This window comes from Cercospora kikuchii (genome assembly GCF_019650295.1).
Source record: "Cercospora kikuchii DNA, contig_00005, whole genome shotgun sequence".
In the NCBI taxonomy this organism is placed as follows: Eukaryota; Fungi; Ascomycota; class Dothideomycetes; order Mycosphaerellales; family Mycosphaerellaceae; genus Cercospora; species Cercospora kikuchii.
Genome location: NW_025408586.1, coordinates 2,301,767 through 2,322,370, shown reverse-complemented (window position 1 = coordinate 2,322,370; position 20,604 = coordinate 2,301,767). Strand labels below are relative to the sequence as shown.

General features: G+C 51.8%; 10 protein-coding genes across 10 annotated transcripts; 5 read left to right on the top strand and 5 right to left on the bottom strand.

Annotated features, from left to right (window-relative positions):
* Nucleotides 1-408: 408 nt before the first annotated feature.
* CKM354_000867400 (uncharacterized protein) lies at nucleotides 409-2,181 on the top strand (the record flags this gene model as incomplete). Its single annotated transcript, XM_044804063.1, has 1 exon — nucleotides 409-2,181. The coding sequence occupies one exon, from the start codon at nucleotides 409-411 to the stop codon at nucleotides 2,179-2,181; it is 1,773 nt and encodes a 590-aa protein (XP_044659998.1).
* A 274-nt stretch (nucleotides 2,182-2,455) lies between these two features.
* Nucleotides 2,456-3,234, bottom strand: CKM354_000867300 (uncharacterized protein; the record flags this gene model as incomplete). The annotated part of the gene is made up of 2 exons (XM_044804062.1): nucleotides 2,456-2,989; nucleotides 3,061-3,234. The coding sequence occupies 2 exons, from the start codon at nucleotides 3,232-3,234 to the stop codon at nucleotides 2,456-2,458; spliced, it is 708 nt and encodes a 235-aa protein (XP_044659997.1).
* A 1,236-nt stretch (nucleotides 3,235-4,470) lies between these two features.
* Nucleotides 4,471-5,979, bottom strand: CKM354_000867200 (dolichyl-diphosphooligosaccharide-protein glycotransferase; the record flags this gene model as incomplete). Its single annotated transcript, XM_044804061.1, has 3 exons — nucleotides 4,471-4,700; nucleotides 4,752-5,783; nucleotides 5,838-5,979. 3 exons carry the CDS (start codon nucleotides 5,977-5,979, stop codon nucleotides 4,471-4,473), a joined length of 1,404 nt encoding a protein of 467 aa, XP_044659996.1.
* A 270-nt stretch (nucleotides 5,980-6,249) lies between these two features.
* On the top strand, nucleotides 6,250-6,597 carry CKM354_000867100 (uncharacterized protein; the record flags this gene model as incomplete). The annotated part of the gene is made up of 3 exons (XM_044804060.1): nucleotides 6,250-6,363; nucleotides 6,419-6,488; nucleotides 6,554-6,597. 3 exons carry the CDS (start codon nucleotides 6,250-6,252, stop codon nucleotides 6,595-6,597), a joined length of 228 nt encoding a protein of 75 aa, XP_044659995.1.
* A 1,194-nt stretch (nucleotides 6,598-7,791) lies between these two features.
* On the top strand, nucleotides 7,792-8,640 carry CKM354_000867000 (uncharacterized protein; the record flags this gene model as incomplete). The annotated part of the gene is made up of 1 exon (XM_044804059.1): nucleotides 7,792-8,640. One exon carries the CDS (start codon nucleotides 7,792-7,794, stop codon nucleotides 8,638-8,640), a length of 849 nt encoding a protein of 282 aa, XP_044659994.1.
* Nucleotides 8,641-9,479: 839 nt separating this feature from the next.
* On the top strand, nucleotides 9,480-11,805 carry CKM354_000866900 (uncharacterized protein; the record flags this gene model as incomplete). The annotated part of the gene is made up of 3 exons (XM_044804058.1): nucleotides 9,480-9,703; nucleotides 9,753-10,884; nucleotides 10,948-11,805. 3 exons carry the CDS (start codon nucleotides 9,480-9,482, stop codon nucleotides 11,803-11,805), a joined length of 2,214 nt encoding a protein of 737 aa, XP_044659993.1.
* A 252-nt stretch (nucleotides 11,806-12,057) lies between these two features.
* On the bottom strand, nucleotides 12,058-14,986 carry CKM354_000866800 (uncharacterized protein; the record flags this gene model as incomplete). Its single annotated transcript, XM_044804057.1, has 5 exons — nucleotides 12,058-13,074; nucleotides 13,128-13,461; nucleotides 13,510-13,668; nucleotides 13,726-14,641; nucleotides 14,695-14,986. 5 exons carry the CDS (start codon nucleotides 14,984-14,986, stop codon nucleotides 12,058-12,060), a joined length of 2,718 nt encoding a protein of 905 aa, XP_044659992.1.
* Nucleotides 14,987-16,447: 1,461 nt separating this feature from the next.
* CKM354_000866700 (uncharacterized protein) lies at nucleotides 16,448-17,738 on the top strand (the record flags this gene model as incomplete). The annotated part of the gene is made up of 2 exons (XM_044804056.1): nucleotides 16,448-17,596; nucleotides 17,649-17,738. 2 exons carry the CDS (start codon nucleotides 16,448-16,450, stop codon nucleotides 17,736-17,738), a joined length of 1,239 nt encoding a protein of 412 aa, XP_044659991.1.
* A 7-nt stretch (nucleotides 17,739-17,745) lies between these two features.
* Nucleotides 17,746-19,401, bottom strand: CKM354_000866600 (uncharacterized protein; the record flags this gene model as incomplete). Its single annotated transcript, XM_044804055.1, has 4 exons — nucleotides 17,746-18,518; nucleotides 18,570-18,924; nucleotides 18,986-19,074; nucleotides 19,146-19,401. 4 exons carry the CDS (start codon nucleotides 19,399-19,401, stop codon nucleotides 17,746-17,748), a joined length of 1,473 nt encoding a protein of 490 aa, XP_044659990.1.
* A 445-nt stretch (nucleotides 19,402-19,846) lies between these two features.
* On the bottom strand, nucleotides 19,847-20,349 carry CKM354_000866500 (uncharacterized protein; the record flags this gene model as incomplete). Its single annotated transcript, XM_044804054.1, has 2 exons — nucleotides 19,847-20,068; nucleotides 20,131-20,349. The coding sequence occupies 2 exons, from the start codon at nucleotides 20,347-20,349 to the stop codon at nucleotides 19,847-19,849; spliced, it is 441 nt and encodes a 146-aa protein (XP_044659989.1).
* Nucleotides 20,350-20,604: the final 255 nt, after the last annotated feature.

Sequence of the window (20,604 nt, the reverse complement as noted above, 5' to 3'; positions counted from 1 at the left end):
CATTAGCTAGCCGCTGCTGCTGTCCCATGGGGTCGGCACGAGCTGACACGAGATGTTTCTCGGAAAGTGGCGAGTAGCGTGAAGAGGAGGTGGTGAATTCAATCGGATGAAGTGGATGTGGAGGCCGGAAAGTGAGGACAGCCAATCAACGCTCTTACCGCGCCCCACTCACAGCACCCTTGCTCGACACGTCCACTTTCACAGAACGCGTCCCCTCGGCCACTGCCAACACCTCAATGAACAGCATCGGCAGTAGATGCGGGCATAGCTGAGCTTGACACAGTAACACAAGTAAGTCAAAATGTTTCTGAATTTCCTTTCGCTTCCCTACCAGACCATCTTCTTCCTTTCTTGACGAAGAGGACAATTCTCTCACATCTCGTCCTTGCTCCATCATAATTCACAGCAATGCCGGTCCCAGTACAGATAGCCTACAAGCCTATAGGCAAGCCTGAGATTGGCGTAAACAACTATCAAGGCTTCCATCCCGGCAAGACAGAACTTCTTCCCAAAGGCTGGAACGGCTACAACGCCAAACCTCTAGAAAGCGACATCCGGGTCGAGCACGATGTCGAGATTGTCGTTCGAGATGGCTGCAGACTGTATGCAGACATTTACAGGCCCTCGGACTGGCAAGAGCCGGTCCCTGCCATCATTGGCTGGAGTTGCTATGGCAAGAAGTACAGCGCTTTGAGCATGTTGCCCATGACGGTGTGGCAGTGCTGCGTCAAGAAAGAGGATCTGTCTGGTATTGAGAAGTTCGAAGGCCTGGATCCGCAGAAGTGGTGCCCGAGAGGTTATGCAATCATCAGTGTGGACAGCAGAGGTACTGGCAACAGTGATGGACAAATACCTATCATGGGCTCTCAAGATGCTGAAGATGCATACGATGTGATTGAAGCACTGGCGAAGAAGCCTTGGTGCAATGGTAAGGTCGGCATGGCAGGCAACTCAGCACTGGCCATCATTCAATGGCATACGGCTCAGCTCCAACCACCTTCCCTCGCAGCCATTGCTCCTTGGGAAGGTAGTGGTGACCTCTTCCGCGAGCAATTCTGCCGTGGAGGCGTGTTCTCCATGTCCAACTTCGACCTCATCACTCGCGAAATTATCAAGGGCAATTCAGGCGTCGAAGACTTTGCCGAGATGTATCGACGCAGCCCTGTGGCAAACGCATACTGGAATGACAAGAGAGCAGACATGACGAAGATCAAGTGCCCTGTCTTCATCTCCGGTTCCGATTTCAGCTCCATCCACACAATGGGTGCTGTGCGCGGATATATGGAGGTGCCTCATGACAAGAAATGGATTCGCTGGTCGAGTCACCAGGAATGGTACGAACTGTACTGCGATGACCACGCCGATGCCGAACTGCACGAGTACTTCGATCTCTTCCTCAAGAACATCCCCAACGACTTCGAGAAAAAGACTCCCAAAGTGCGCTGGTCAGCACTCCAGTTCGGCGACAGACCCGCCATCGATAACATCCCCTACCCAGACTTCCCTATCCCAAACACAGACTACAAAACTTTCTACCTCTACAACAACACCCTCAACACCAACCCCTCCTCAACCACCTCCACAATAACCTACAACTCCGAAGACGCCGCCTCATTCGCAGAATTCACACACACCTTCCCCACCAAAACCCGCCTCATCGGCCTCCCCAAAGCAGTCCTACACATGTCCTGCCCCACACACAACGACCTCAACGTCTTCGTCCACCTCCGCAAGCTCTCTACCTCTGGCGAACCTCTCCTCCACCTCTGCTTCCCCTTCTCCGCCGCCCCAGTAAACTCCATCTCGGAAATCCCCGCGCAACAACGCCAAAGCACAAACCTCCACACCGGCTCTGTGGGCGTCCTCCGTGCCTCTCATCGAGCCTTTGACCCCAAACGAAGTATCCATCCAAATTTCCCATTCCATCCTCATGAGAAAGAAGAAAAAATCAAACCAGGAGAGATCGTGGAACTGGAAATTGGAATTTGGGCCATGGGAGTGGATTTCGATGAGGGAGAGAGTTTGAGTGTACAAATTGGAGGCCAATTCCCTAGTATTGCGGAGTACAAGGCTTGGAGTGAGCCGAGGCCGGAGTGGGAGAGGAATAAAGGGGAGCATAGGATTCATGTGGGAGGGGAGGAGTGGAAGAGTAGGATTATTTTGCCTTTTGTGCCGATTTGAATGAGGATGTAGATTCTGACAGAAGGGTGATTGAAGCGAGTGCTGGCGAGAGGGAATAGATGAGTTCTGTTGTTATTATCGTGCGTGGTGATGTTCAATGACGAAAAATGGACCGATTCGAATTGGAATTGAAACATTGCTACCAGTTATTTCATCTGCCATGGTCCCCTTTCAACTCTTCCCTCCAATTCGTTTTCTACGTACATTCATAGCTCGTCCGTGATCATGATCGTCACTCTCATGATTTATCTGAAAGGCACAGAATTTACACCTCTCACCCCTCCCTCATCTCAACAAACCCACAACCCCCATTACTAACCACAACCCTCGGCGTCCTCTCTCCCACCTGCAACCTAAAATACCCATTCGTAATATCCGGCGCACAAAACCCTCCACCAAGATCATCAGGAGACAAATTCCCCAACGGCACACCCCAACATTTCTGACTGGCAATCTCCCAAAATGTCCCCGCGGAGTTCGCTTGTCCGGCAACACAACAATCTCTCACAGACAGTGTTCCAAGATTTTGGAGTTGTTGCGAGGAAGATGAGACGCCCCATTGTGCATTTCCGATTCCCATGTCGTTGACAGTGTCGACGTAATTTCCGTTTGCGAGTGCGCCGTCGCAGGCGGCGTAGTAGGGGATTATAGAGGTTGTGGTGACGGGGAAGGCTGTGGTGACTGTTGTTGAGCCGCCGAGGGCGGTGATGGTGAGGATTTGGGTTTTGAAGAGGGAGGTGAAGATTGTTGAGGTGGGATTGTTGGTTCCGGGGACGGTGGTTGTGTATGTGCCGGATAGAGAGGATGTCTGAGGGACATGTGTTAGTGTGTGAATGTGCCTGGATGGTGCTCTGAGTGGACTCCTTGCGTGAGACTTACGACTGTGACTGTGTTTGCAGGTATTTTAATCGTCTTAGTGACCAACACGGTAGTGGAAGAGAATATTGTTTTTGTAGTTTGCAATGTCACATCGCAGATCACGAATGCTGGTATCGTGCCTGGGGCTTGTCGCTCTTCTAGGTCGCGCTTTTTAATGGGCATGCCTGAGTACATGGCTGTGCGAGCCGATGCACGCAATTGCTGAGCGATAGGCGTAAACCCTCCACTGGTCGGCACGACCGACGTCACAGATGTAGTAACAGTAACATATCCAACTTCGGTGATTGTATAATCTGCTTGGGAGACTGTGGAATAAACGGTGGTGGTCGCAAATTTAGTCTTGAACACTGTGGTTGGGATCGAGTTATTCGTTACAGTGCGAGTCGCAACGATCTCTGTGATTCGAAATACGGATGTCTTATCAGCCGGAGGGCTGGCAGTGACCGTGTTTGTGCTTTTCAACGTCTTGTATCGAGTAGACTCAGTGGTTCCGCTCTCCGTGTTGCCATAAGTCTTGACTGTGGTCAATGCCTTATCTGTGAAGACGGTTTGGCAAGAGCTGATGGTCGACACTTGAGCTAGCGCTGGGCCAGCGAGGCAAAGTAGGTGCAGAAATTGCATAATCGTTAGTCGTTGGTAGAGAGAAAGATAGAAAGACAACGCGAAGGAGAGAAAAGCTGCACCACTCAGCAGGTATGTGTTTCTACTGCAAGAACTTGACCCTCGCCAGTCCGCATCACAAAGAGAAGGCTACCGCAGTACAAACGCGCTGCCTCGCGAGCTCCGACGGCAGAAGCTACCTAAGCTAGTCTTGGTTCGAAGCCATAGCGACGCCACATTTGAGTGAAGACGAGTCGCCATGTGCCGCATGGGACTTTGTTGCAGCACAGCGCACGCATTGATTGATCTTGCGCCGCCTTGCGTGTGTAGATCTCGGTATTGAAAGGATTCCTGATGATCGCAAGGCAAGACAGTTCTTGTCGTTCTGTAGTAATTCAAGGTTGGGCCAGACCACAGCGAAGAAGATTCTGGGTTAGGTATCGCACGTGGCATACATGCACTTGCGGGTTGCAGCTAGAGCCTAGTTGCAAATGCAGACGACGCTGGCCAATGATTGAGGTAGGTGTGTCTGTCTGTGGCTTGAATCTTGTTGCTACTGGCAGGTGGTGTGAGCGGTTCTTTCGAGGCGTTTTTATGTGGCGGGGACTGAGCAAATCCAGAATTTGCACGACCCGTGTTGACAAAATGCTACCAGCGCCTTGAGCGTGTCGGAACTCTATCTGCCGCTCCTCGATGCGCAATCGCAAAGGTTAGTTGTCGAATATGATGCACAACACCCGTAGGCGGCTGGGTTCAAAAGATGCTTTTCATCTATTTTGATACATATTTCTCTCAATATCTTGGCAAAGCCTACCGCGTCTTGACCTTGGTATCAGCTGGCTTGCTGTATAGCCAGACCAGCACAAAGACGACGAAACCTCCCACAGTGACCCAGATACCGGAGATCCATGGCCAAGCTGCGGAAATGACGAAGGATCGCGGCCATTCATCGTGAGCGAAGTGTCGTACCGTCACTGTGCGCTTCTCCTCTAGGTTGGTAAAAAATGGTCGCCTGTACTCGACAAAGAAGTTGAAGATACCTGCAATACATTAGCTCTGCCCTTGAGATGCGAATGGAATAATTGACTCACCATGCTGATCAGGCGTCTTGAACTCAGCCTGGTAGATGGTAGTGTTGGCAGTTTGTCCCTTGGACTGCAAATTCAGCCTGTGGAATGGCGACAGCATGCTGAACTCCAGCTGCAGATGATCGCCAGCTGGAGGATGGAAAGGTGCCCAGTGATCGTTCTCCCACTCCGCAACCTCAATCTCGTAATGCACATCATTCTTGATGCGGTAGATGCTGGGGTTCAGATCGATGCCGGCGACCTCTGTGGTGTTGGCAATGCCCTTTTGCGAGCCCTCGTTCAAGTAGTGCTTGATGGTCTTGACCTGCAGCACACCCAGCTCTTTGAATGTCCACGCGGACACCTTTTGCGCAAATGCCTTGTTGCTGCTCTTCTCCGCCTTCTTACTGCCGGGAAGCTGCACTGTAGCGTCGAACCACTTGTCTTGGAGGGACTCTGCGCTACCGAGCACAGTGAAGCGGGCACTGTTGCGGGCTTGGAAGGCAGTGACGAGGCTGATCTGCGAACCTGTCGCGAATGGATCCTCCACCCCCTCGGTATCCTCCTTGGGATTGTAGATGTATGCCGTGGAAGGTGCCTTGAGGATGGATGCCAGCAAAGGAGAAGCATTGCCCAGCACCTGTCCGACTGCGTGTGGGAAAGCGATCAAGTCATCGACGCTGAAGAAGTTTTTGATCTCTTGCTTGCTCGGCGATGGCGAAGGAAGAAGCAGGACATCGTGCTTCTCAGCAGCGGTCTTCGAATCGTAGTTGAAGTGATCGACGACCAGGCTCGTGCGGTCGGCAGGGAGGGAGATGTCGAGTTCGAGCAGCAGGCTGCTGATGGACGCAGGCACAGCTTGCTCGGAGGAGAGGGCGAGGAGAACGTTCGATCCGAGATTGACGAACTCGACGATTTGGTTCGGCGTGAGGGCGGGACCGAGAGCCTTCAACTTGCTGGGGAGGAGCAGGAGATGCGAGTAGGCGGGGACGCCGTGTTGGAAGAGCGACAGCGAGGTGTCTTTGGGTGATCGGTAGCTGATGTCGAATCCTCGTTCTACGCTGACTGTCAGTTCGATCCCTCATTGTTCATGTCGTCAATGCTGCATACCTGCGAGGTCTGACCAGAATTGCGAATACTGTGTCTTGTCGGCATCCTCATCGATGACCACCAGCAATTTGCTTCCCTCAGCGCTCAACGCCGAAACGAAGGTGACAATGCCCAGGAGCAGGCTGATGAGTGAGAAGCGCATTGTGCTGTGGTGGTGTGCAATGCGACAATGAACGACAGCTCCATCAATTCTCTACGCAACACGTAGCGGCAGCTCACGCAACCCTGGCCGACGATCCACATCCAATGCCAAGACTGACGGAGGAGAGCTGCGACTGCTCTGACTTCACCTCCGCTTCCATTGGATCCCGCCGCCCGCAGCACTTCCCCATCCACGCGACACCTTCACCCTTCGAGGGCAGCGCGCACACCCAGTCACAACCCGAGCAGAGCAGCGGAGCGACGAGACATCATGGCGCCCGTGTCCTTCTGGCAAGCGCCCGGCACATGGATCCACTACATGGCCCGGAGGAAGCCTGCGCTGTTCTGGTCTGTTGTCGTGGGCTCGCTTGGCCCAGTCACAATGGTATGCCGCGCAGAACAGTCGCAGACACGGGAGGACGGGCTAATCGCATGTACAGGTCGTTGTGCCACCCATCAGACACCGCTTAGGCGACGGACCGCGAAACCAGATCCCTCTCACATATCCGAGTATGCAGAGCCCGGAAATCGAAACAGAGCGAGACGAACGCATACTGACACTTTCTCCATCACAGTCCCGAAAGGCAAGCGTGTAATACCAACAGGCTACGATGACTAGGCGACGAGGGAAGATGTGGGGCGGAGCAGGAAGTACAGCAGTCGAGCGAGAGAAAGAGCTTATGGCGTTCCCTGGGAAAGACGCCATGCGCATCGTGCAGGCCTCTGCAATGGAGAAGCGACTTGCGCTGTAAATATTCCACAATTGACAAATGTTCAAATTTCAGCTGTCTGGGGACAGATCGCGCACATACTTTCGAGCTACCACTTTGGCTGAGGAGGACAGCAGAGACTGCATCGACTCTGCGAACATGGCCAAGTCTGCCCGAATTCAAGCGACGTCCATCTCGAGTGCCTACGCCCAGGGCCGATGAACATGTTCGACGGCTACATCCGTCCTGAAATCGACACGCAAGATTCTCAAGGAGGCACCGCGGCCTCATTTTGACCTCAAATTCCCAGCTTCATGATCGGACCACCTTCAACAAGAGCGCAAAGTTGTCGGCAGATAGCGCTGTAGCTCACTCTCTGTCGCGCCGCTTTGCGCGCGGCCAAGCTGTCCGGCAGAGACCACTTCGCTTCACTGGAGAAAGGAGAAAGGGGTCGCATCGCAGATAGCTTTCTCTCGCGGAATCGTTCCCATGGCGAAGTTCACTTGCGGAGATCTTTCTAGCTTGTCGGAAGCACCGATGGCCCTTGAAAATCACATCAGGCGGACGTCGAGAACCTGCTGTTGAGGATGCGTTATGTTATCGCCTCCCATTGTTTGGCAGTTTTGACACGAGGCCGCTCATGTCCTCAAGTCCCACTGTTTGAAAGTTTGGGTCGATACTAATACGCAGGCAATTTTTTCTGAAAATTAGAAGCACTGGTAAGAATAAGTATTACCAGTCCCCCCATCGTAACCACCCATCGACTACTCCAAGACTCTTTTCAACAGAAGTCAACATAACCTCGTCAAAGCTGCCTCTCACGCAAAAGGACTACCAGCGACGCAAAGAAATACAAGCTATACCACATCCACTTGCTTCCATCACAGGCAAGACGTTTACCCTGCCGCGTCTTCCTCCTCCAAAGACAAGACTTTCGCACCACCGCGTCTTCCTGAATCAAAGATAGGATAAGGACACTACGGCGTCTGCTTCCCTCACCGGCAAGACCATCACCCTGCCGCGTCTTGCTCCTCCGAAGACAAGACTTTCACACTGCCGCGTCTTCCCCTCTCGGAGGCAAGACCATCACTCTACTGTCCGAGATGGCCTCAAGCAAGCGAACGCCTCCCATGAGCTTCTTCGACCTCCCCCGCGAACTCCGCGACATGATCTACGCGGAAACCTTTCCCCCCTTCCACGAGCTCAATCTCACACACTCCTCTCCCTCACGCTCACGCTCACCCTCCTCCGTCAACCTCGCCGCCTCTCACCCCGTCATCGCAACAGAGCTAGCCGAGCAAGGAATCCGCTCCTACGAAGTTCTCCGCTTCGAAATCTCTCCCCTCCCCTGGTCTCCACCAGACAAAATTTACCGAGGCGTCAGATATATCACCATCTCATTCGAGCATTACCACATGTCCGACAGAGAGGCAGGTTTACAGGTGATGATAGAAAATATCACAAAAGTTGTCTCCTATCTCCAACAATACAAAACCCTCGAAACTCTCTGGGTAGCATTCGCCGAAGATTGTCTCGTCGACCCCTACTGGAGTGAAAACGCTGGCTTATCTCCCTTCGGATTCCCCGCCGGTCACTATTTGGCCAGGATAGGAAGTCAATCTTCAGATCAGCACTACAATCCCGAAGATGATTCTTCTCTGACGGTCTTTGAGGCTTTGTTGAGACCTCTGGTGAATTTACCAGTTGTGAAGAGCGCAGAGATTCTGGGGCCGGATGGGGTTGAGAGCAGGGAGGAGTTAGAGGAGTGGTGTCCGACGGATGTGGAGGTTTGTGGGGAGTTTATGGTGGCTTTTTGTGAAGGGTTGGGGAGGTGGGTTGAGGGAGAGAGGGGTGAGGTGGGTCTTGGGGAGAGGATTAAGAGGGAGTTTGAGGAGAGGTTTCCGGCTGAGAGGTGGGATTTGAGGGAGGGATGGTGGGAGGGGCGATGGTAGAGTGGGATCTGAACGCGTTATTATACTAGATGGAGAGTGTTTTGTTGGCGATGGGTGCTGAAGTCATTTTAGAGAGAGTGCTTTTGTTATTGCGTAAGAATAGCGAAATGTAATGTTTACTTTGCATGCACTCTCTTGCCAAGAGGTCGAAACACGTGCTGGAGACTTCCGTTCAGGATGTCGTACTACACCTTTGACCAAGAGAATCGCGTGTCGCTTGAAGAAAGCATAACACGCACACGCTTTGCACACGTGGAGCGCCATGTTCTTAGCTTTCGCTGACTCTTTTCTTGGCATCTAAGCTGGTGGCGTAGAGCTCGAAACTTAGTCACTGCAGGCTGCTGCGTCCTCGAAACACGGAAAAACATTGGCAGAAAGTCGTGCGACCGACTGTGTGCGTGATCGTGGTACGGTTAATCTAGAGAATCGGTCCTCTAAATTGCCGCCGTCAACAACAATACTAATCAACTACCAGCGAACAAACAGGTTCCTTCACCTGCCGTACTTAACTTTTGGGCCCTTCCCGCAGCTTCGCAGGCGCTAACCGTTCTGGACGGCTGAGCGAAAGTCACTGTGCTCTGTCACATTCTAGGCTACGCCGCAATTTCAGCCTCCTTCTTGACCTTTTCCAATTTTTGGCAAGTGCCACCAAAATCCTGGAATCAAACGCAAGGATTGGCTTTCAGTGCAAGCTCATGATGGCTGCCACCTCGTCGTCCGAGTGGCGTGACCGCTCTGGAGACTGTGGCTGGCTGATGGGTGTGGTACAGTATATGGTATAGGATATGCCAGTGCTAGTTGCCTCCTGTTGAATCGGCACCTCATCCACGCTCGGAACGATGCAGCTTCTCTGTTCGTTGCTCGTGTTTGGTGCGTTGGCACCATTTGCGCTTGGTCAAGACGTTTGCGGTACAACGGGAATCGCAATCAAGATACCGTATTTTCGGAGCAAGACGCGGTCTTTGACCACAGCAGCTGCTTGCGGGACGAGATGCGCTGGTGACAGCAAGTGCAAAATTTATGCTGTTGGCGGCGGTTACTGTATGCACTACAGCTCTCCAGTGTAAGTAACCAGGTAGTTGTCATGAATGTGCACCACTGACACGTACCAGTCGACAGGCCTTCGTCAAGACATCGAAAGGGACACTCAAATACTACGATCGTATCTGTGCCCCTGTCAAGTTGACACCTCCTGCTGTGACAACCACGCCGACGGGCGGTGACCCTTCAGGCGGCACTCCAGCTCCTATCGATATCGGTGGCACAATCACAGACCCAAACATCCAGGCGACAGACAGCCCTCCACTACCTTCATCCGAAGTCACATTTCCGACCGATGCGAAGAGCTTCATTGCTGGATACACATATGACGATGAACCGCTGCCATCGATCGTTGCCATGGGTTCGGCACCCCTGGCAGAGGGTCTGCTTGCCTCGCAGACGGGCCTTCCAGAGCTACCTTGCATGATGGACCCTAGTAGCAATGAGCAGTTCAACATCTTGGACTCGAGCTTCGTGCCACTCGTCTCTCGAACTCGGGTCGGGATCGTGCCTTTCCCAACGCCTACCTCCGAAGCTGAAGCCAAGGCATTGGGTCCAGCTGATAAACTCGTCCTCCAAGCATTCTCATTCAGCAAGCCTGTTAATGCTCCCAATGGGGTCTATGATATCGTCGTCGCCGGCAGCACGCCGCAATACCTCGCCAAGACATCGAAAGGAGCACTTGTGTTGACTGGCTCCTCTACTGGCGCTACCGAGCAAACCCGAAATGGCCAAAGAATTATCACCTCCATCTTTGGACTGGACTGCAAAGGGCGGATCACGGTCGCTCAGGGTACCACATCGTACGTATGGGCAATCGTCAATGGCAGCCCACGATTCACTGCTGGCACGTCCAACAAGCAGATGGTGACATATCCACTCAAAAGAGCCGCTGCAGCTGCAAAGGCGCGAAAGGTACGCCGGAGCAAATACACGGAGGGCTACGCTCCACGATGTCCCAACTCGCCACCCGGACTTGTGGCCAAGGTCAGACCGGGGGCACGAGCGGCAGAAAAAAATGGTTGTGGAGCTGCCAATGGTTTCGACTTCGTGCCGGACTTTAGCTTTGGAACCTGCTGCGATGACCATGATCTGTGCTTTGACAATTGTGAAAGCGGCACTTATGAACAGTGTAATGCCGATTTTGGAAATTGTATGCGTACACGCGGATGCGACTATTTGAACAACTGGTACTCTTATCCGGTAAGTTCGTCCCGTGTTCGCAGCAGGTGAAGTGTGAAAAAGCAGCACTAACGAGTGGTCAAGGTCTACCTCTCATGCATCAAAGCAGCAAATTTCTACGAATTCTCCGTGAACTTGCCCACTGGTCGCGATGCATTCTATGAAGCCAACGCAGCTCGGTGTGGTTGCTACTGCTCTGGTGGTGGACTCTGTACCGGCCGGTCAGGCGAAGGCTACACATGCACCTCCATGTTCGGCTCCGACGTCAAGAATTGCGGAGCATGCGGTCGTGAATGCTCAAACAAAGCATCCTGCAAATCTGGCAGTTGCGTCTGTCCTAAAGATCAATGCAAAGACCGTTGCCTGGATTTGAAAACCCATCCGAAGAACTGCGGTAGCTGCGGTAATGTCTGCGCTTCAGGATATTGCTACGAAGGACAATGCTTCAACCCACCTCCCGATAAATGCGTCTCCCCAAATCCTTTCCGCAACGCCGACTTCGAAGGCGGATCAGATTGGTGGAGCTATTGCGATGACAGAGTCGAGAGATCAGTCTCGGGGACCAAGACTTGCGGCGAGATCAAGAATACTGGAGTTTTACTCATGGCCTGGCAGAATATCGAGAGCGCTGGAATTTCCACTACGGTCTCACCTTGTCCTAATCAGGTCTATCAGCTCAACTTCAAGCTCAAAGCGATCAATACGAATGCGGTGACATGTTCGTTCAAGTATCGATTCGGCACTGGGCAATGGTCCTCAGACTATAACTTTCCGTCCGATGGAGATCGCAGTCCTGGGCCATTCGACGTCGGACCCTTTAATGCTGGCAGCGAAGGCGCTTTGCAGCCTGTTGAGGTTCAATTGCAAGGTCGCGTCACCTGTGGCGGTGTCAATCGTATTTCGCTGGGGTTCGATGATTTCGAGCTGGTTCCCAAGGCGTAGATGAGGCTGTTTCTACAGTAGCGGAAGATATGTAGAGAACTTTCGGTGAGCGATGACGAACATGATGTAACGATTTCTCCAAAATGAGAATAAACTATTATTTGTCCTCAGCTCGTTCAGAGTCTTGGTGCCCTTTCAGAGGTATCACGATTCAGACGCTGCTACCTTTCCTCACTCTGCTCCAGCGACTCAACACTCAACTTATTGTCCGCGCGACGACTTAGGTATTCAAAGAACAATTAAACCACCACCTCACAGCCTCGCCTTCCCCGCCCCATCCCAAAACTCCGCCGCCGCATTCGAAATACAAGGCTTGCCCGTCTCCTTCACCTTAGCCCGATAAATCACTTTCCCGCCCTCCTTCCACATCTCCGTCACAATCGTCTGACCCGGCAACACGACACCCGCAAACCTCACCTTGAAACTCTTCATCGCACCATACGATTGGAAAATGTGTTTCCCTGTAATCCCAAACGTCGCCAGACCATGTAAAATCGGCACCTCAAATCCTCCGACTTTGGAGAATTTCGAATCGATATGAAGTGGATTCCGATCGCCCATGAGACGATAGATAGCTGCCAAATCTTCGGAGGTTTTCTCTTCGATGATTTTATCTGCTTTGCGGGATGGAGGGTTGTTCATTGCTGTTGCGGCTCCGCGGTCGGAAGGTGTACGTTGGCCGCCGAACCCGCCAGATTTGCGGATGAACATTGTGCCTTCGTTGTAGAATATGGGCTTTTTGGTGGATTTGTCAAAGGTTGTGTTGCCGCGTTTGACGATTGCTGCGTTGCCTTTGTCGATGACTTCGATGAGTTTGAAGTCTGTTTCGAGGGTTGCTTCGGTGGGGATGGGCCATTGGAGGATTTCGAGGTATTGTTCTCCGTGCAGGAGTTGTCGGTAATCGAAGTTGGGGACGATGTCTTGGAGATTCCAGGGGGCTTTGGCGAAGTAGGTTGGGACGACGCCGAAGGTGGGGATTACGGAGAAGTTGTCGGAGCCTTCGAAGACGAGGTCGAGATCGGTGCGTTTGGCGCCTATGCCCAGGTTGTAGAGGATTACGTCGCGGTCGTCGTAGGTGTATGTGGATAGTTCGGATTTTGCTTGAGTGGCTTCGAGGATTTTGGCGATATATCCGCGCTTGGCACGCGACTCCTTGCTGTCGTCTAGGCCAGCGGCTTTCACTGCCATGCCCGAAGTGTATTTGTTGCCGTCTTGTGGAGATTCTGGCCAGTCGGCATCCTTGTCGAAAGCGATAATCTTGGGGAAGGCCTGCAATTTTGTCAGTCTCTGAAGTGCGATCTGAGCGTCTGGAGTAATCTCACCTTTGCTACAGCCTCGACGGTTGGAGGACCAGCTTTGAAGTCAAAGTCCATGCCTCGCGCACGATTCCATCTAGTGTGTGCAAACCATCCGCCAGCTGCCTCGAAGATGCCTCCTGTTGCAGGCGGCTTTTCGCTGCACAAGGCCGCGACAAGTGGTGCAACATATTCTGATTTCATTGCTCGAACGTCTTCTTCTGGCCAGATTGTACGGGTCATGTTAGTTCCGGCTGCAGGAGCTACAACATTCACCGTCACGTTGTACTTTTGGCCTTCTCGTGCAATGGCCTTGGTGAAGCCCAAGACAGCGGCTTTGGCTGCAGCATAGTTGGCTTGACTGTCTCATGGTTAGCACAGTTCTCATGCGAAGGTGGCTTGAACGTACCCGAAGTTGCCGTAGATGCCTGATGTGGATGTAATGTTCACGATGCGGCCATACTTCTGCTTCACCATGTGCGGAAGAGCAGTTCTGATTGTCTTGTATGTGCCCCGCAGGTGGACACTAACCACCTGATGCCACATGTCATCTGTCATATTCGCGAAGCTGCGATCTGTTAGCAAAAGTGCTGGCTTCTTGTTGAGTGTGGTTTCATCAACTTACGCCTTGTCGCGAAGGATTCCTGCGTTGTTCACGAGAATATCAATGCGGCCATGTGTCTGGAGCACAGAATTAACGACAGCATCGCCTTGCTCTACAGAGATGTCACAATGTGTAGCATCGCCGCCGGCTTTGCGAATTTCTTCCGCTACAGCTCCAGCATTGACAACATCATTGACGACGATGACAGCTCCGTGCTTGGCTAGCTCCATCGCATATGCTCGACCCAGGCCAGCTCCCGCTCCTGTTACAAGTGCGATCTTGCCTTTCAAGCCTAGCCCTTCGTTAGAGACCGGCTTATTAGATGGAAGACCGGCAGTGGTCTTGAGCAGGCTAATAATGTCTGCTGACTGGTTGGGATGTTCTGCATCAGTAAAGTCGATTATGTTCTTCCAGTTTTCGATGATATGCTGTCCGGACAGATTCTCGTCAGGCTTGAGCAATACTCCTTTGGAACGTTCCCATCGAATTTTCGAAAAGTGACCAGCACCAGCCTCGAAGATGGATCCGGTTTCACGGCAACTTTCATGCGTAAGGTAGCCAACGAGCGGCACAACCCATTCGGGCGCCATGATATCCATCATCTCCTTCGGCCAAACGGTTTGAGTAAGTCGGGACGCTGCGCCAGGGGCAAGCACGTTAGTCAGGATGTTGTATTTGGCTCCCTCCTTCGCAAGCGTCTCGGCCAAACCAACCAGAGCGAATTTGGCGGAAGCATAATTTGACTGGCCGAAGTTGCCGAACAAGCCAGAAGCTGACGTTGTCTGAATGATGCGACCGTACTTCTGTTTACGGAAATACGGCCATGCTGCGCGAGTAGTCTTGAAGGCACCATGCAAATGGACATCGTGAATGACATCCCAGTCAGCGTCTGACATTTTTCGTAGCGTGATGTCACGCAGAATTCCGGCATTATTGACTATGAAGCGATGTTAGCATTATGAACAAGACAACTGATTACATCGTTATTACCCAGGATGTCGATGCGACCAAAATTATCAATGGCAGTCTTGATGATCTTATCGCCTTCTTGGACGGGATCATAGTTGGCCACAGCTGTATAGCCATTCTTCCTCAACTCAGCGACAACTTGATCGGCTACAGCACCACTCCTTTCGTTCGTCTTCGCATTGAATGAGCCGCCCAGGTCATTGACAACGACCTTGGCTCCACGAGCTGCGAAGAAGCGAGCGTATGCTCGGCCTAGGCCGGCACCTGCGCCAGTGACCACGCAAACCTGACCATCATATCGTAATTCGGACATTTTGAAGCTGTCGTCATGCAAGGTCTCTCTATTCCGGTGATTGCATCAAATACTGTCGTCAAGAAAACATCAATGAGTCGAGAGACGATGGTTGTATAGAGCGGTCTAGAAGTATACAATAGGTGAAGCCGCCAGAGCGGGGCGGCAAAGCCGAGGATGACAATTCCCGGCTGACTCTGCTTTTTGAGTTGCAGGACTGCACATTTCCGTGCCAAACCCGCGAGCAACACACTGATCGACAAGAATAAGACAAGGTCCAATCTGCATTGAGAATGTGTCAATGAAGGTACTGTGAGAGATGCGACCTCAATGCTCTCATCCTACAGTGCAGATTGTTCCGTGGTTTCAAGCTGGTAAGACTTGAAGTTGAGACCTTGAGCGTGTGAAGCGGCGGTTTTGTTCGTGCTCTATCGCCATAAGTACAGTGGCTAACAGCTACCTATAGACGCATTTGACTTAATTCTTCGAATCGAAACATGTGGATGAGCGATTTCGACGTGCGATTGTAGATGTTGCAATTCATGTGCGGATGTTGCTGTTTCGCGAGACAACTTTGCCAATTCGACGCGTCGCACCCATGGTCTCCGGTGGGCATAGCGCGAGTGCATGTGAAGGCCATGAAGGCGGCGCTGAAGATTGACAGTGACAACTTCATATCGACAGGCAGCTCGCAGTGATCGAAGCCAGTGTGGGCTAATGACTTCATGTCGTGCTGAGCTCTCTCGTTATGTAGACAGCTCTTATTCTGGTATGCCCACCCATAGCTCAAGCACAAGATATTCCAGATCGACACGACACGAGCTTCTCAAGGCTTGATGCTTACTAGGTTGTTTCTTTTCTCCGAAAGAGGACAACGAAGAATAGCTTGCTGGGATTTGGGCTGGGCCAGGGGCGGACTAAGGGCATACTTGTCTCTCTTCATCGAGACGAAGTGGCCCTAACGAGCGGTAGCGACGCTTGCAGTAAAGGTAGGAGACCGAGCGACAGGTCCAGGCGATGGAGCCGCATTGCGTGAAGAGTTATGGAAAGGAGTGGCTCGCTGGAGAAGAAGGAAAACCCGCCATGTTTCGGCTGATCTCGGGCCGAGATGCTTCCTGGAGATGACACCGACCTCACACGCCGAGATGACAGTCTGTATTGGTCACCAAGACACCAAATACCACGAAACTTCTCGATGACGGACATCAGCCATCGTCGACTGGGCGAGAGAATCGCATATGCGCAGCAGTCTACAATCTCACCGACAGCGACGCGCGGCACGATGACATATCCGCGGTGTCCGGACGGTGTCAGTGGTGTGCCTGGCACGGGGGATGATGCCGATGTCAGCGATGATCTGCAAATGAACCTCTGCACTAGTGCCAGTGCGTGAGACGACGACATCCCTCTCGTAAGAGGCAGTCATGCCTCAGCAGCAAATTCCCAGCGCTTCGAGTGCCAGTCACTGCGCCGTTATTCGAGATGCTCACCATATCACGAGCGGCGGCGCTTCTGACACTCATCCTCGGCTCGAGCACTGCGCATCACAATGAATGTCCCTATGGCGGCGACTTGGCGTTCCGTATGCTGGAAAGCAATATTGCGCGACGGCAAGGGCTCGAGGCCACCAATGCTGCCACAGGTCAGCTCGAATTGGGTTTCTTCCAACAAGCACTCCGTGAGAGCATTGCTGCTACAAGCGATCGAACCCAGAAGCAAAGATGGCAGGAGATATTGGAAACCAGCGTCATCAGCGCAAACGGAACACTTTCTAATGCTACCAAGAATACCGAAATCGTGCTCGACCGTCTTTCCATCGGTACGGCCATGATTCAATTATACAACGAGACCAAAGACGAGACTATGATCCCAACAATCCAAGCTCTCCAGCAGTCCGTGATCGACCAGAAGCGCAACGAGAATGGAGGGTTGTGGTACTACGACAATCAGGCCAATCTATCTGCGTATCATAATCTCAGCTATCTGGACGGCATGTTCTCATATGCGCCTTTTGTCATTTTGTCGCAGGAGTTCAACTTCACAGAGGACGCCACGAATTTTGGAGAAGACGCAGCTTTGCAGCAACTCAGGATCCTCCGTAGCATTTGCGAACGTGAAGACGGTCTCTACGTTCATGGCTACGACCCGACGAAAGACCACGCGTGGGCGAAGAATTCTAAGAATGGAGCGAGTCCCCTTGTTTGGAGTCGCTCACAGGCCTGGTATACTCTTGGAGTTGTGAACACTATATCTCTGACAGAAAATTCCAACACCACCGCTGCGCAGACTTTCAAAGACTATTATCATGATCTTATCGTTGCTCAGCTGGATGCAAGCGATAAGGCCGTGGAGGGCGGAGGCTACGGGGTTTGGCAAGTTGTCGATCGGCCGAATGAAAGTGTGACTGGCAACTTTGTTGAAGCAAGCTCGAGTTTGATGACGGCGTATTCAATGCTGAAAGGGGCCAGATCGGGATGGCTGGAATACGAACCTCTCAGACAGCGAGCTGAAACCACGGGACTTGGCCTCTTCCAAGCCATCAGGCGATACTATGTGACTGAAGAAGATGGAAACTTTAACCTAAATGGCACGAGTTCTGTGGCTTCTCTAAGTGGCGATGTGGATTACACTGTGAGTGCACTCTGCTGTACTGATTTTGTACTTGACGCTAACAGTATTGAAGTACTATGTGACCAGACCAACTGTGATGAACAGCTTGATCGGCACAAGCGCCTTCATCCTCGCTGCATTAGAAGCAGAGAAGAGATGCTAGTCCTAACTCAATACTCCGGCGGAAGCTGTGTCTCTGGGGGATATACCACAATTCGGTCGATATCGGCACCCAGTGTCCCGTTTCCATTCGACAACCCTCCAATTGTAATCGTGTTGTTGCTTCCCTCATTCAACTTCAACAACAGTGGCGTCGACAAGATGATACTCTTGTGAGAGTCGCGCTGTCGCAGCTCATGCACCTCTGTCTCGTCTCCGTTCACAATAACACTGCTGATGCGTCGCAGAACCCAAGTCCCACCAATTCTATCCGGAGTACCAGCTGGCTGGTCACCGAAGCCCATATCGTCTGTGTTCTGGTAGTAGAAGGAGACCCATTGAGGACTACCGCTGCCTTCGATACCTTCAAAGGTCACAGTGCTCTCGTTTCCAGAGATACCAGTCACGATCAAACCTCCACTGGCAAAATTTGCTTCTTGCTTGAAAGCATCTCCTTCAACAATTGCATCTTTGCCGTAGTAGGTCTCTCCTTCCACAGGCTTCCAGGTACCCTTCTCAACATCGAGATCGTATACATCATGCCACTCGAGCTCGAGCGTTTTGTTCTCTTCGCAAATCTGCATTGGAAGCCAGATGTATCGGCTCTCCCAGACCGAGCGAGAATCCCATTGGTCGCCGAGGTACAGGTATGTGGTTTGTTCAGTGCCATTGATGCGGATTGAGAAGCCGGACTGGGAGTTGTATGTTCTGGTGTAGGGCTCCGAGACAAAGAATGGTTGCGACCACGGACCAGCGAGGGAGTCGGCTCGGAAGGCGACGACGTCTGTCACAATTATCAGCATCACGCAGTGTTCGCGTGGGTTCAGAGACTCACTATTTGGACGATATCCAGTCTTATGGCTCATCAACGCCCAGTAACTGGTCTCGGTCTGGATGATCGTCGGCGCTTCAAGATCGAATTTATCCCATCGGAACACGACTTCGTCTAGCTCCGAGATCTCGTCGTTGAAACTGGTCAGGTACACATCCCGACCTTCTCGGCGGTCACCGTTTGAGTACAGAGCGTAGGTCTTGCCGTCTTTATAGTCGGTGAACATGCCAAAGTCTTGCGACCAGTTCCCTAGAGGTGCGATGGCGTCGACGAAAGTATATGGACCGGTGATGTTGGAGGATGTTGCGAAGCCTTGGAGAAGCCAGCCGTAAGTGCTGTTATCGGCGTGCCACCACATCTGAAAGAGGAGTCAGTATACTGCTATTTGGACTGAATCATGATTTCGGAGGGCAGCTTACGTGGTATTGCTGCGCAGGATCGCTCCAAGCCACTTTAGGTCTTTGAATGATGTGCTCTGGTCCAATGTATGGATGACCTTCGATCGGCTCTGTTGATCAAAAGTTCTCAGTCAGCACCGTTCTCAATCCAGCGTCTTGAAGTACGCATCGACGAACTTACCTAAAGCCAGTCCATGGTACTCCCATGTCCCGAGGTCATCAGAGCTGTACACCGAAACACCACCACCTTCTGGTTGCTCCTCCGTCTTCCGTTCACCAAACCAGTAAAACTTGTTATCCTCATGACTAACCGTAACACCACCAGCATGTGCATTAACAAAATTGCCTTCAGTATCCAGCCATTTTCCTCCAGGCACGATGTATTTGGCCTGGGCTGCGAATGCCAGAGATAGGCCAACGATCGATTTCGACAACATTTTCGACGAACGCTCAAGGAGGATCTCAAAAACAATTCTCAATGCCTCCCTCGCACTTTTCTATATGCATGTGACAACAGTACTGTGATGTCGTCTTGCAGGATGCAGGGTCGGCGCGCATTGGACCGAGCTCTCCTCTCGCCAAGCTTCTTGGTTACACTTAGGGTGGTGATCTTGTGCAATAGTAGCACGAGTAGACCCAGTTTGCCTATTTTGAACAAGAGGACAAGATCTTGACTTGTGAATGCTGTGGGTCAATTCTTCCGTCCTATTGTGACTGCTTGTTGCTTACGTACATTCAGAGATGGAGAGATGGAACCTGAATTGACCCCCAATCCTTACTGTGGGATCGTTGCAGCAACAGAGACTGCATTCAGTAACATGAATTATTATACATCTTCGACAAATACAATCGCTCACTGATAGTCATCCTGCTACGTCAGGCTTACTGCCCATGACCGTTCTGAACACTCTCCAAAACTTCAAGATACGCCTTACTGTCGAAAAACTCCTCCAAGCGCGTCATCAGACTACCATCTTCATTGAAACTCATGATCTGAATCATATCATACTCAAACTCTCGTCCACTGGGAATCGTGATCTTGAGCGAACTGTATACCATCGCTTTCTTACCCTCGGCGTCGAAAATTCGTTGCGAGGGAATGATCTTAGACACGTGTCAGCATGGTCGAAGAATTTCAGCTATCACTTGTGGTTATGTGATTTTACCTTGAATGATTTGAAAGTCGGGGTCAGTAGATTATGCCAAAGGGCTCGAAACTCATCCGAGTTCAACACCTTTTGTTCGAGCGATGACGGAAGGGCTCGGAATTCGAAGTCGCTGGATCGGACTGCCATCATGGTTTCATAGTCCCATGCGTTCAGAGAGTCGATTGTGATTTGCACAACTCGCCTGATGTTCTCCAGAACGGTCGTTGTTGATGCCATTCTGTATGGTGCTTGCTAGAATCACGAGATCGAAGAATATTAACTGTCGTGACTGTCGACTGCTGATGATTGCTTGATGATGCATCGACGTAGACGACATGATGTCGTTCTTTTATATGTTCTCTCTCATGTTCCACTTCAAAGCCCTGCTGATAGATCCAATAACACTGGCGACCGTCGCACATGGATTGCCTGAGGCCCCGAAAGCCCGAATTCCCGTAACATGACAAAGCAACGAATCCTTCGAACTGCCAA